The sequence below is a fragment of the Ziziphus jujuba genome, chromosome 2, assembly GCF_031755915.1.
Source record: "Ziziphus jujuba cultivar Dongzao chromosome 2, ASM3175591v1".
NCBI classification, from domain to species: Eukaryota; Viridiplantae; Streptophyta; class Magnoliopsida; order Rosales; family Rhamnaceae; genus Ziziphus; species Ziziphus jujuba.
Genome location: NC_083380.1, coordinates 24170212 through 24185542, shown reverse-complemented (window position 1 = coordinate 24185542; position 15331 = coordinate 24170212). Strand labels below are relative to the sequence as shown.

Below are 15331 nucleotides of genomic sequence, written 5' to 3'. Positions count from 1 at the left end.
ATATATTTTACCTTTTACTCCCGCTTTAAAAAATTATTCATTAACTTCAGTTAAATATTAAAATTATATTTTTTTAATATTATTTAATTATAAAATATAGATATTTAATTTCCCTTTCACCTTTTTGATAGATATAACAAAAAAAAGAAAAAAAATTTAATGAAACGTAGATGTAACTGTGATTATCATAAAATTAAAAAACTCTAAATTAGATATACACATATATATTAAAACGTACACGTATATGTTTTGTCTTCTTTCAACAAATCAAAGTTTCATAAATGTTTGATTTGTACGGTTCCTCTTTACCATCATTCCAAATCTTGCTTCTAAGTTGCTTTTTCACTTTCGGAGCTGGGCTTCTGAATATACCTGCAGGTGATCTTTTCATTATCAGCTTTAATTTGTATCTATTTACAAAAAGAAAGCTTTAATTTGTATCTCTTATTTTACCCCAAAAAAAAAAAAAAAAAAAAAAGGATTTTCGCTCTCTTATTTACTGTATATATACATGTACAGACGCCGTCGCTTGTCAGATAGGTTTAAAATTTTTGAATTCCTTCATTTCACGCTTATTTTGTAAGTGAAATCTGCACGTTATTCGATTTTTGTTTGATATGCTATTTTATTTTCACTGAGATTAATTAGAACATTTTTAATACTGTTTTAGCTTTCATATGATTTTATTTTTTTCAGTAATAACGTAAATAAAATAATAAATGTTTCAATATATAATTTGGACAAAATTCTATAATCATATAACTGATACTCTATGGAAATTTGGTTGTACGTAATTTGTTTCCTCAATAAACCAATGCATTTGAATGCAGAATGGGACTAAGCCAATGGCTTAATATTTTAGCGCACGTATTAATATTTCTCAAAGCAGAAGGCTTGTCGGTAGACATTACCTATGTCCGAAGTGCAATAGCAAAAGGAGCTGGTATGTTTGTTGTTGTTGTTTATTTATTTATTTATCTAATTATTTTGGTTGGTGTGGTATTGTTTTAATCAATTTACATCTTTAATTTATATAAACTTTATTTAATAATTAATACAGTTAGTCCCTGAACTATATTTAAATTTATTGTTTAGTTCTTAAACTTTTTTATCGCATTTTGATCCTTGAACTTTATATATATATATATATATATATATGCAGATAAGCTTACAATCCTAATTAATGCTCAATCAAACAAATCTCCAAAGATATCGTAAAATTTATGCAGTAAAAAATCAATTGACCGAAGCATAAACATATATATATATATATATATATATATATATCTACAGCATTCAAATGAACATAATTCTTTTTTTTTTTTAATTTTTAAACATATATATATATATATATATAACCATGTTTTTATCAAATCCACCTAATAGTTCTATTATCGGGTATTTTATTATAAGCGTCTTGGCTTATTTTAAAAATTGAGAATTAAAATTTTACTTATAGTTTATCAGACTATAGTATTTATTTTTTTTCAAATAAAATTTTAATATATCACTAAATTTATATTATATTATTTATTAATTTTTAACTTTGAGTTATTGAGACAATTTAATAGCTTATAATAGAAGATCTTACGATAAAACTATAAGACTGACATGATGATTTTAACATTAAATTTTTCTTTACAAGCTTCTTAATTACTTTAAAAACTGAAAATTAAAAAAAAACTAATATAAATTTAATTACATAATAAAATTCTATCTAGGAAAATAAACCTTAGAAAGACTCGGTGAATTATAAATAAAATTATAAATTTGAATTTTTAAAACACTCCAAAGATTGGAAAAGAATAAATCATGATAGTAAAACCAACATGTTGATAGGAACCTAGTCCTATATATACGTATATATACATAAGCGCAACTTCTACTAATCATAACTAACAAAGTTGATCGAAATAAACCAAGTTCATTTCCTTGTTTTCTAAAGTATTGAAAATTTGACAGTTTGTCTAGATGGTAGCCCACCAGCTTATCACTTCGATAAAGGATTTGGAGCAGGGAGTAGTAAGTGGTTGGTTCACCATGAGGTTAGCCCTTGTATTGATTATTAATCTGAAGAAAGAACTACTGAATATCAGTATGATATACATAATTTGGTCCACTTCGTGTCCGTTTGAGCTTTTAAGATAAATTATTATTAAAAAAAATGGTATTATAGTCTTGGTGATTATGAAGTCTTTTGAACATCGATTCCTCTAGTTTTGCATTTGCATTTATACTAAGTAATTATTGGGTCTACTTTCCACCAATCAACATCTTATTTGATCGATCAATAATATATTATACTAGAGACCTATCAAAACAACCTTTTAGATTTAATTTTAAGGCTTAATTACATTTTAATACCCTTTGTGTAGACTAAATTATACATTAAACTTTCAAGTTTAAAATGTTTTATATTAGTTGTTCAATTTACAATTTATTTCATATTAGTTCAATTTCCTAATTGCCTAACAAAAGGTCACATTTTAAATTATGGTCTTTTTTTTACAAACTTCTATAATATATAATAGTATTATTTAATAATTTTTTGTTTATAATTAATTTTTTTATTTCAAAATTTGTGCACGTTGTATTCTAAAACTATACAACATTACACTCTGCACTCTCACTTTTACCTCATGTACCAACTATGTAACAAGTCTGTTAACAATTTAATAAAAAAAAAATGAAAAGAGTGCAAGATGTGAAAGAAAAGTAAAGTTTAAGGTGCACAATATAAAAATAAAAAATAAAAAAATAAAAAAATAAAAAAAGTTATTATGCAAAGTTTCAGAATATATAGAATTTAGGGTGCATTAGCGCCAATATTCCTTCGATTAATTAATATTTTTCTCATTTTGTTTGTAAATTGAAAAAGCTAATCAATTTTCTCAATTTCAACTTTTTCGTAATCAATTTGGAAATTAAACTAATATGAAATAAATTAAAAATTAAAAATCTAATGTGAAATGTTTTAAACTTGAGAATTCAATGTGTAACTTTACCAAACTACAAAGTAATAAAGTACAATTAACCATAATTTTAAAATACAGCCCAACCAAATTTAACAAATCCAAAAACATGCAGTAGCTGTGGTAAGAGTTCTTAGTAACTAGTATAATATTATTAAGTTGGTAAGATATGAGTTATTATATATAATATAATATAATACATATAGAACTTAGGCTATGTTTGGTATGGGAAATACATGTAGGAACAGAATAGTTATTTTATAGATTTAACTATTTCTTCGTTTGGTAGATGCTCAATTTCATGAATAACCATTTTTTAAAAAAGTTTAGAATTGGTATTCCGTCATTTTTAAGGATAAACATATTTACTATATTTAACATATATTTAAATTTAAATTAATTATTCTATATTAAAAATACATAAATAACTATAATTTTTTACTTTTAATTAATTTTTACCAAATTTGATAGCTTTTGGAAAGAGAAAATATTTGTAAATGTTAAATATTGAATCTAATTCAATATAATAACCAAATATCATTAAAAATAACTATTTCTTTTTCCATTTCTTAATTTTTTATGAATAGATATTTTTGTTTTATGCAATGTAACCATTTTATATATCAAATATGTCCTTAAAATCTCAGTTTTGACACATTGAGCAATGTTACTAACATTATATTGATAAAAACCCTAAAATATCCAAATAAAATCTAATCAACTTACGTATTTTAGCCATAATCAATTAAATTAAATTTTTGGTGGCCTTTAGGGTGGAAGTTGGTGTGATAATGTGACCACTTGCCTTTCCCGTAAGAATACAGAGTTGGGTTCATCCAAGTATATGGCTAAGCAATATGACTTCTCTGGTATTTTGAGTGACAAGCAAGATCTTAACCCAGGTACGATCTCTATTCTTAATGTATTCATTTTACCCTTTTTCTTCTTCTTTCTATGTATCCTCCGTTCAAGCTTTATCTTTTTTCAATGACAATTTATGCAGACTTTTACAATTGGAACAGAATCAAGATTAGGTACTGTGATGGGGCATCATTTACCGGGGATGTGGATGCAGTAAACCCAGTATGTTTTAATTATACAATTTATTTATATATGTGCGGTATAATTAAGAAGTCAATCTTTGTTATCAATTTTAATTAAATACATGTTAAGGGGTAACTTAAGCAAAAATTAACTTTTTGTTTAATGGGGAGATTGAGATTTTAAGTTTTATTCCTACATGGGAATATCATAATTCCAGGTGTTTTAATTTATTAATATAGTGCTTTATCTCAAATTAACGAACGCATTAAAAATTTCTATATGAAAACCGATCAAATTTTTGTAGGAAACAAATCTTCACTTCAGAGGAGAAAGGATTTGGCATGCTATCATGGACGATCTACTAGCGAAAGGAATGAGACATGCTGAAAATGTATGATCCAGATCGTGCAAAATTTTTATGATCCATATCGTGCGAAATTTTTCTTCTTTTTTCTTATTGTCTAACTTATAACACAAATATATTTATATACAACTTAGGTCCCTTTCGGTTAATATCTTCTGGCCGTCCATACCTGATAATTATTCTTTATACGTAAAATATATATATATATATATATATTATTTTGGATTTCTGATTTAGTTTGAATGAGGATTATTTATGATGCAATGCACCATCATTGGATTCATTGATAATTGTTATTTAAATTTAAACATAAAGAATAATAGCTTCTAAATATGCACACAGGCTATACTCACTGGGTGTTCATCTGGTGGATTGGCTTCTATTCTTCACTGTGATACCTTCCAAGCTCTCCTACCTGCTGTTAAGGTTAAATGCATTGCAGATGCTGGTTTCTTTATCAAGAAGTAAAGCTCCTTACTACTCCCTAAATAATTAAATCATATATATATATATATATATTTGCATATATTTATTTTTTGCTAGTTATATATTTAATAACCGCTAAAAGTTGCACAACAGGAAAGATATTTCTGGAGTACGAGGAATTGAAATTTCATTTAGTCAAGTAGTCGCAACTCATGTACTCTCTTTGCTCTAATTCTCTATTTTTTGCTTTCTTATTTTTGTGAATTTGATTGTTTTGATGCTTTATATTGTAGGTTTTTCCCTTTTTATAATTGGTATCACTAAAGAAACTAATAAATTAGCACCTAACAATTATTGAGTCTAAGATATTTTGATATGTTGAGTAGGGTTCTTTGAAGAATTTGCCATCTGCCTGTACTTCGAAAATGAAAAAACCAGAGCTGGTAAGTGGATATAACTTATTCGATTTTGAAACTCCTTCCACCACCATGTCCATTTGGTATTTACACTTATGGAATATTGAACTACATGGAATTGCATTAAACTGTTTTAAATATGGTCTAACAAAAATTGTGACGGCCGTTTTTCCTTCTTCCACTTTTTCTTAAATAAATTTTCAAAAATATACTTTTTTATTTAAAACAAAATATTTAGTGTTATCTTGTCAAACATGACTTTAATTGTTGATAAATTTCAACTGAACAATATTAAAATATTTAACATACATTAATGGAACAGTATTAACAACATAAATATGTTAAGCTAAAAAAAACTAAACGTACTTTTAACCTATAGACTTTTTGTAGGGTAAAAAAATAGAGCTTTAATTAATTTATACATAATATAATTTATTCATATACATTGTTTAATTGTTGAATATATAATTATATTTGATAATGGATATTTAAATTTCTTCCAAAGGCTCTACTCTTAATCATATTTTCCTACAATTTTTGTACATATTTGCTTAAGATTTGAATATTTTGTTAATTATCCATCAAATATAATTAGATTTAAAACAATTTAATAAAGTTTATAAATATATTCAAGTCTAACTGGATATATGTCAAAGTTTTTTTTTTTTTTTTCTGCCATGAAAAGATAGCTCATTTTTCAATGTGAAAAGCACATTCAATTCTAAATACTTGAACATATTTATATTGTTTGGTTGATGTATATTGACATTTTAATATTGTTCAACTCAAATCTAATGAAACATTTAAATAAAAATATTTGCCAAATAAACTCAAATATATAAAGATACTAACTAGTTTACCAAGATATTTACCAAATGATGAAGTATCATTATATTATTTATTTATTTTATGTTTTTGATAAATTAGATATGGGATTTCATTACAAGGTTTTAAACCTAAATTTAAAAGTTATCATTAAAGTTCATTGTCAATTGGGATGTTCTAAGTAATTTATTTATATGTATATTTAAATGCATTTATCCTTTAAGATGTTCACTCATCTATGGCTAAATTATATTAATTTTTTAATCAATAAAATCAAAAGTCATTAATTTTGCCACATTATCTAAATATCTTGGTAGACTGCTTGATACATTTAGTATTACTCAAAAACTAATGCAAGATTGAACATAAATTAATTTAGTCTTAAAATATCAACATATTAAATGAGCACATATTAATTATTTAGTCTTACAAAGTATATATAATTTAATTTGGTAACTCTCGTAGTGTTTCTTCCCGCAATATGCAATTCGATATGTTCGAACACCGATCTTTGTCATAAATGCAGCGTATGATTCATGGCAGGTTAGCTTATATCTACTCCTCCGTATATATGCTAGGTTTCGAAGAATTTCATATTTGAACATTGTTTCTATGAAAATGAAAAAAATTCTATCCAAATTACTAGGCATTATATCCAATGCTGCTATTTTTCCATTCTATAGCAGATGATCCTTTCTATTTATAATTCTCAATTTTAACTTGTTAATTTATTATTTATTTATTTTTGTCTCTTATTAGATAAAAAATGTTCTGGTTCCACGTGCTGCTGATTCTCGAGGCTTATGGAAAAGTTGCAAGTATGACATAACAAATTGCTCGCAATCACAAATCCATGCTATGCAGCGTACGTATGTCTAGCTGCCGCTATGCAATTCTTCATATAGGCCCGATTGTATTATTCGTTTTAATGACTTTTAGTGAAATTTTAATTATCCATACTTAGTTTATATTTTCAATCAATAAACAATAACCACCTTAATTTATTTGAATTATCCAGACTTAGTTATTTTCAATCTAGTTTATATTTTCAATCAATAAGCAATAACCACCTTAATTTACTATATCATTTGATAAACAATTTATATATTTTTATCAAAATTATATATATACACATCCCTTTTTAATTTTTTAAGGACCAAAAATTTATCAACTAATTTTAAAGCTTTCAATGGAAAAATTAAGCAAGAATACTTCTACACATATATATGTAGGCATTCTACACGCGTGCACACACACACACACACACATATATATATATATATTAAGTTTTTTTTTTTTTTTAATGAATTTTCTATTAAAAATCTTTATTATTCATTTTAAAATTATTTCAAAAGTTAAAATTTTAAAATATATTTAAATTTTATATAAATAATGAAATATTAAAACTATAAAAATAGTAAAATAAATTTTATTAAAACTCATAAATTTCAAATACATTTAAACTTTTGAAACAATAAGAATTTATAAGGGAGGTTGACAAGGCATGGTTGAAGACGAAGCTGCTATACTTGTGAACATTTTGTAGTCTGGGCTTCATCATTTCGGCTTTGTGAAAGTTGGGCCTCACCTTTAACCTGTGCCGGCATTTAAACTTTACTCAACGGATCGTTTTAAACCTCTCTGTCGCGTGTCTAACCCTTACGTGGTAGAGCTTGTTAGTTACTTTGGCGTTGTTACTGAAACCGTGTCGTTTTGATTGCAAGGAGGCTGTATTTAAAGCATCGTCTTCTTTGTGTAAGAGGAAGAATTTGATGCCTCCATTGTTGGTATTTTAAGCTTTCTTAAGCTTGTTTTGATTAACGGAATTGGACCAAAAAATAAAATAAAATAAAATTAGACATTCAAAAATTTATTGAATTATTACTGTATCTGTGAATTAGTTTCATATTTCAGGGCACAATTTTTGAATGCATTGCTGGGAGGGGTGAAGAATTCTACGTCTACAGGAATGTTTATAGACTCTTGTTTTGTACACTGTCAAACCGAAAGGCAAAAAGTCTGGTTCAGCAAGGATTCTACTATCATAGAGAACAAGGTGAAGCTTCTATTTATTTTTCTTATTACTGGATTTAATTAATTAGCTTTATGTCTTAATCATTGATACTAATTATACATTTACGTTTTCAGTTTTTAGTTTTTAGTTTTTCAGTTTCTGTCTCTAATTTTTACTTTTTCAAAACCAAAAATAAAAACATACTTGTTAATTAGTATCATTTGTTAACATGTTTAGTTTTAGTTTTTATTTTTTCTCTATTAAATTGTGTGCAATTTATTTATTTTAAATTTTTTATTATTGGTAGTGATAATAGTTAAACATCTTATTTAATTACAAAACTAAAAGAGAAAAAAAAAATTCAATTGAAATTTTGTTGATTTTAGTTTTAGTTTATTATTTTTTTACATTAATATTAATGGATAGATATAACAAATTCTAATTAGCATTAACTAACACTAATTATTTGAAATAAGCAAATTACAAACAATTTAGTAGGGAAAAAAAAAAAAAAGAAAAAGCTCGTTAGTTAACAAGTGGCACGATGTTTCTATTTTACTTTTTTATTTTTTCAACAACTTTGTAGATTGTTTTCTTTTTTCTGGATTTAAGCCATGTTTACAAAACCATTTAAGATATTAGTATTCAAAATCCCTTCAAAATTCTCACTATGACATTTTTTTTTTCAAAATTTTTTTTAAATAGAAACTTAATTTAATTTCCTTTTAAATTATATTACTTTCTGTTTCTTTTTTTTTTATTATTTTTTTCTAATTGCCCAAAAAACTACAGGTTATCTATTATTTTCTATATGAATGTATAAAATATAAAATATATCCGCAGACAATGGCAAACGTAGTCGGAGACTGGCTTTATGATCGAGATCATCTTTTTGGAAAGATAGATTGCCCTTATCCTTGTAACCCTACTTGTTACAACGATTAGCGATTAAACGTAATGGAAAAATTTGAAGAAGGGTTACGGATTAAAGAGCAGGCCCAACGGGTAGCTCGTAGAAGGAGTTGCAGACAAGCCAATATTGGAGATTTTCATGGTTTCATTGACTCAGATAATTTATTTGGATAGTGTTTCTTGTCTGATTGGATTGCCTGGACAGTTCCATATGAAGTCAACTGTGTTTATTGCAGAAATGATTGGAGATATTTGGATCAACTTGTTCCTCAGAAAAAAACTTCCCACAGAAATACATTAGATATAAAAATCAAACAGGTTATTATCAAATTATATAGATTTATGGCCTTCAATTTCTTGTTTAATTAAACTCAGGGACAGAGAGATCAAAAAAATAACAGAACAGATTTTTATCAAGAAAAAAAGAAAGAATTAATAGTATTAGTTGGAGCTTATTTTTGCTTTATTTTATTTTATTTAGGTGTACACGGAGGCTGAAGCCTCAACAAAAGGAAAAGAAAAATAACAAAAATATAAACAAGAACTTCACCATGGGAATTACCCCTAAAAGCCAGAAAATAAAAAATCTATAGCCCCTCTTGAAGCTTTGTCCCAAAAAAACAAAAAAACAAAAAAACAAAAAAACAAAAAAAAAAAAAAAAAAGGAATCCCACACACAACTATTTAAGAGTAAGGCTAAGATTGGCAAGATAATCTGCTACTTTGTTACATTTTCTATAAACATGATTTATATTAATCTCTTTGCATCCTATTATTATAGTTGGAGCTTTATGGATAACATACATTATTGATTTGATTAAAAAGGGGGCCAAAATGAACCAAATCTGTAATATACAGTCCCAAAGTATATCGGAAATTTTTCAAGTTGACCGAAGTTGATCGTCGTTCACCGAAAAGGATCAAACTTTGACTTTTTGACTTGGTGAGAATTCTAGGTTGACCAAGACACAATTGCGAAGTACACATCGATCCGAGTCCGTAAACTAGTAGCACGTAGAAATCGAAACCACTTTTGAAAGTTATGAGTAAAACAAGTTGTGGTCCGAACTGTCCAAGAGTGTTAAGTTTGACTTTTTATTTATATAAAATTGAGCTTTGACTTATGTATGGCTATGAAGTATTTGTCGATACAATTTCATAGATTAGCGACATGAGCAATTTTGACATGCGGTTGGAAAGTTACGGATGTGTAAATTTTTTCCGAGACAACTGTTACTATTTATCGATATGCGAGTGTATGTGAACAACGACACTATGTGTAACATTATAAAGGATGCCATATGTCACGATAAAAAAATGCCACATTAGACAATTAAATATTATATTATTTTATTATTTTATATTATATTGTTATTTTAATATTATTTTATATATTTATTTTTTTTTTCTTTTTTTTTGTTTTCTTCTCCCCCACGTGGGAAAATACCCAGGGGACTTTCTCCTTCCTTTCTTCTTCTTCTCTCTTCCTCCCATCAATCTCTCTCTCTCCTTGCTGCATCTCTTCTGGCCGCCACACAGCCACACGCACTGGACGGCATGGTGGCCGTTCAGCCACACTCATCGGATTTCATGGTGGCCAACAGCTGGGTGAGCCTGGATGTCGAGTCGCTAGCCAGTTGGCCTGCAGATGCGGTGGGATCGGTGCCCAAATCCGACGGCGGCGAGGTGGTGGTTGATCGGTTTTCCGACTGCCACCGGTCCCATAATTGGGCCCTCCCCCTAGTTTTCGAACCCTTGGTTCCAAAAATGACCTCCATTTGCTCAAATTCTAAGCGGTTTGTGAGATATGAGGAGAGGGAGCTCGGTCGAAACTTTCCAATCACCATCAGCGAGGTTGTGGCCTATGGAAGTTAGAAATGTGTTCCTTCTCTCATTAGCTTTCTATAGATATCTTATTTGCAAATTATGGTGGAGTATTTTGAAATATGCTATTTTTGAATTAAATATTAATATTTTAATGTGGTAGTATGAAAAGTATGTCTGTTTAATATTTAAATAATTGTTATTTATATCGAAGATGCCAAATTGCGTTGAATTGAATAAATTATATCTTTATATATTTGATTAATTGTGAAATGGTATGTGGTTCTAACGATATTTGGTATGAAATGATTGGTAGGTTTGAGGAATTAATTACATTAAATTACTATGATAAAGAAATATGTTTATGTGTTAATTATTTACTTATTTATATATTTGAATTATTGTAGAAGAGATTAATTTTATGAAATTATGGTTTAATTTTTAATTAAAATTATTGCTGATTTAAATGTTGAAATTCTGATGCATAAATAATGCAATTATGTGAATTTAATTATGTATGATTTTTTTATATATTTATATTTGTATATATATATATATATATATATATTGTTTTGGTGTAAATTGATTTTATGGATTTGAAGAAAAATATTTATTTAAAATTTAGTATTTCCAAAAAAATACATATATATTTATACATTAATTAATGAATTTATTTATTTATTCATAAACTTGATTTTATTTTATTTTATTGAGACTCCTTATTTTAATAATACTATAAAAATTTAGAGTTTTAGATGCACCATACACGTACTGGTGTTCTATAGTTGTGGATGTGATTAGCGCGCAGGTGGATGTGGATGTGGATGTGATTAGCACACAGGTTGATTTATGAGGTTGTACTATGGTTGCCATCGGACTGAGGGTAGGCAGGGTATAATGCACAGTGAGCATCAGCCACCCTCCTCCATGGCCAGGATGCCTGTTAGCAGCGACGCGGTAGGACGCCACGAGACCATATGCCGGTTTTTCTCTTTAATCTTCCCGTCAAACGGTGCTTTTAGACGCTGGGCACTGTAGGACACCACTGGTATATAGTATGTGCATCAAGTATCTTTTGTGTGTATATATATATATATATTATATTTGTATGTATCACACCGTACAGGGACAGCGATCCTATGTGGTCCATGAAGAACTAGCCTCGTAACTATGTTACCTCCGAATCCAAGAGATTGGACGGCCAATCTAGGCAACCACTCCAGACTATATTGGTAGCAGGTGCCGGCGACAGCTGGAATCATGGATTGCGCAGCATGTTGGAGGGTATCGTTTGTACCCCTGATACGAGTGTATATTTCATAATATATTTTAAATTTTAAAATATTATTTGACCTCGTACTATTCAATCTATTCATAACCTGATTTTCTAATATTATACTTAATTACTTTTATTGTTATTACTATTATTAATATTATTCTTGTTATTAATATTACAATTATTATTTATCATAATTATGTTTCCAATTATTTTCATTATTACTAATATTATCATCACCATTATAATTATTATTTTTATTTTTATTTTTATTATTTCTATTATTGTTATTATCATATGATATATGCGAACAAGTATCACAGCCTAAGCGTAAGAAAGATAGCTATTAGGTAAGTATTATAGTCCTTGGTCAAATGGTAGCCTTTGGGCAGATGAGATAGTTCTTGGAAAAGATATGATTATGTGATAGACCTTGGACAAGTGATTACCTTCGGGTAAATATAACAGATAATATTAATACTATTTTTATCATGAAAACGATTGCTATTATTATTATTGTTGTTGATGTGATGATTGTTTCACTTTTCTTCCTATATTACGCATCGGTATATTTTGTAACACGATATTTGAAATGTATTTGAAATGTACGGTACTAAGTGGATGGTATGGATGGACGTGAATGATTAAAGGTATATTTGGTTGTTTATTTAGTTGATTATTCCTATTGCATATATATATATATGTGTGTGTGTGTGTGTGTGTGTGTGTGTGTGTGTGTATGTTTTATACAAATTGTTATCGGAGTACTTCCACTGTGGAAATTATTGTAATAAGGTGGAAGGGATAAGGTAATACCATATAGGAGTGCATTTTTATGCAGGTAAATTTTATGGTAAGTCATTTCTTTAGAGAAGATGCTGCTGGATTTTTCATTGGAAGATCCAGTAGTATTTCTTTGGGATCAGGATTTATCTAGGATTCTAGTTCTTGGATGGGTTTTGACAAAATCTCAATTGACTGTTGAGTGAAACCATAGTGCAATAAATAAAAATGAAAAACAAAATAATAAAATAAAAGAATGCTGGACAGTAATTCTATCTATTATGGTTATTTTTTTGCCATATATTCTATATATTATTATTATTTTTTTGGATGAATTCTATATATTATTATTATTTTTTTGGATGAATTCTATATATTATGTTAATTAACATATACGTAATCTTCAAAGATATAGTTAACTTAAACAAGTATGAATATTTATACATATATTATCATTGGTAGAAAATCTGATTAGGGATTAAACTAATCCAATTTCATGGTTTAACTGTGCCATAATTTGAACTGCCTAAAACAGTGCTCCAAAGCAAATTCTATCCAGTCAGGTTTAGGTTGGTTTGGTCAGCTTGACAGGATGTGTTCGGTTTTTGCCCACATGCCACACCCTCTGTCAACCATGTATAGTTTATGACATGCTAAAGGCATTAATTTTGTTCGCTTTTTTTTTTTTTTTTTTTTTTTTGGGTAAATAATTTTGTTTGTCAACTTTTTTTTTTTTAGCTAAAATTTTGTTTGTCAACATATTTACCAATTGATGTCACAAGTAATATATTAACAGATGGTAAAAGTAACATGAACTAAACAAGGATATATAAAAGTATTGAACGTACAGGTGAAATCCACTAAACAATAAATGATTACAGCATAATTTCTCGAGTTAGTAAATAAAGTTGTCAAACAAGTTGATATATATAGCATCATTCATAATTTTATACCAAAAAGAAATAAAAAAGAAAGAAAGAAAATAAAAAATAAAAAATAAAATAAAAAAGAGAGAAAAAAAAGTAGCATTATTGATCGTCAATTGTCGAAAGCCAAAATTAAATTCATTTTTACTTACCACAGTGATCTCAAACTCCTTTAATAAGCTTTGGGACATGCAGGCTCAAGACAAAACCCCTCACAGCAGAAGGCCAAAACATTGCCTTCTTGATTCCCATATTCTCAGCAGTCTCAAATGCCCATGAACTAACAGTTGCATCAACAATAACCCTACTGATTTTTTCATATTCTGAAGCAATATTGATCTTCCTAAATAGATTTTCAGAGTTTTGAGGCATAATCCTTGACATGCATTCCATAATCTTTCTACCATCTTCAATAATCATCTGTTTCAAGTCCATCTGGGATTGACACCATCTCTATTGGGTTTTCACCACCCTCCTCCGGCAGAGCTGCTGAAATCCGAGCATGTACCAACTCCGCATTGACAAAGGTTACCCGGATTCCTGGATCAGCAAGTCGCTGTGACAGCTTCATGAGAGGTCCTACATGGCCCTGTGTAGGGTATGCTATTGCTGGAACATGAGAACACTTGCCCATGGCAAATATCTAACAGGGGAAGTTGTAATTATCTTCACGCTTTTCAGGTGACATTTATATATATGAGCATTTTGTATAATTTGGTGACCCTCCATGTGAAAGCTTTGTTGTTGTAGTTTTCAGCGTCTTTTAGAGAACTAGTATTTGAATGGAAGTTTCAATTGGTGCCGTCCTCTCACATTAATAAAAAGTCTACAGATATGGATATTCTGTTGCTAGAACTAGATATCCCTTTTTCTCTCCCTCCCTCTCTCACTCTCTCTCTCTCCCTCTCCCTCTCTAAATTCATATAACTTGCCCTTCTTCTTCTTTTTTTTTTTTTTTTTTTTTTTTCCTGGTAACAATGAAATTTTTATTGTTTTATTTGCTATTATATAATTGAGTTAATGATTATTTCCAAAAGAAGCCACAGTGGTGTCTAAAAGTTTTTCGTTAATCTCTAACTGCATAGTTATTGCAATATTATCAATTCATAAAATATTTAGAATGCTCCTAATAAAAAATTACATCAACTAATTTGACCACTCCTACAGAGCACAGGCAAAAACATCTTGTTTATGGGAAGGTTAGAGCCTTTTAGAGGCAAACCATTTCCTTTAAAAAATCTATATACATACATATATTATTAACAAGCAACAAAAAAGCTAATTTGAACACTGACCAAAATTTAAAGCTTGACGAATTTGAACAAGTTTATCACTATTCATCTACATCACCATGTTTAGACTGCTTTTTTTTCTTTTTCTTTTTTTTTTCCCAATCATTTTTTTACTTTGAGATCAAGCCATTAGCCATCAATGTTGCAATTAGTATACTTTAACATTTTTATTTTATTTTATTTTATTTTATATTTGGGGAAGGACAGCACCCTTTTTAAAGACCGTTAGGAAAGAATGCCATAAGAAACAGATCAAC

General features: G+C 28.3%; 1 protein-coding gene across 1 annotated transcript; it reads left to right on the top strand.

Moving 5' to 3' along the window:
• Positions 1-241: 241 nt before the first annotated feature.
• LOC107419127 (pectin acetylesterase 8) lies at positions 242-9006 on the top strand. The gene is made up of 13 exons (XM_016027870.4): positions 242-378; positions 831-943; positions 1963-2045; positions 3745-3874; positions 3976-4055; positions 4321-4407; positions 4723-4844; positions 4960-5020; positions 5193-5249; positions 6513-6590; positions 6807-6912; positions 7949-8103; positions 8905-9006. The coding sequence occupies exons 2-13, from the start codon at positions 832-834 to the stop codon at positions 9004-9006; spliced, it is 1173 nt and encodes a 390-aa protein (XP_015883356.2). The 5' UTR covers positions 242-378; position 831.
• Positions 9007-15331: the final 6325 nt, after the last annotated feature.

Bases quoted from the DNA above. Each gene is read 5' to 3' on its own strand.
- LOC107419127 (XM_016027870.4), top strand. From the start codon at position 832: ATGGGACTAAGCCAATGGCTTAATATTTTAGCGCACGTATTAATATTT. The intron at 2,046-3,744 runs GTTAGCCCTTGT...GGTGGCCTTTAG, and splicing joins AGTGGTTGGTTCACCATGAG to GGTGGAAGTTGGTGTGATAA. The intron at 3,875-3,975 runs GTACGATCTCTA...CAATTTATGCAG, and splicing joins CAAGCAAGATCTTAACCCAG to ACTTTTACAATTGGAACAGA.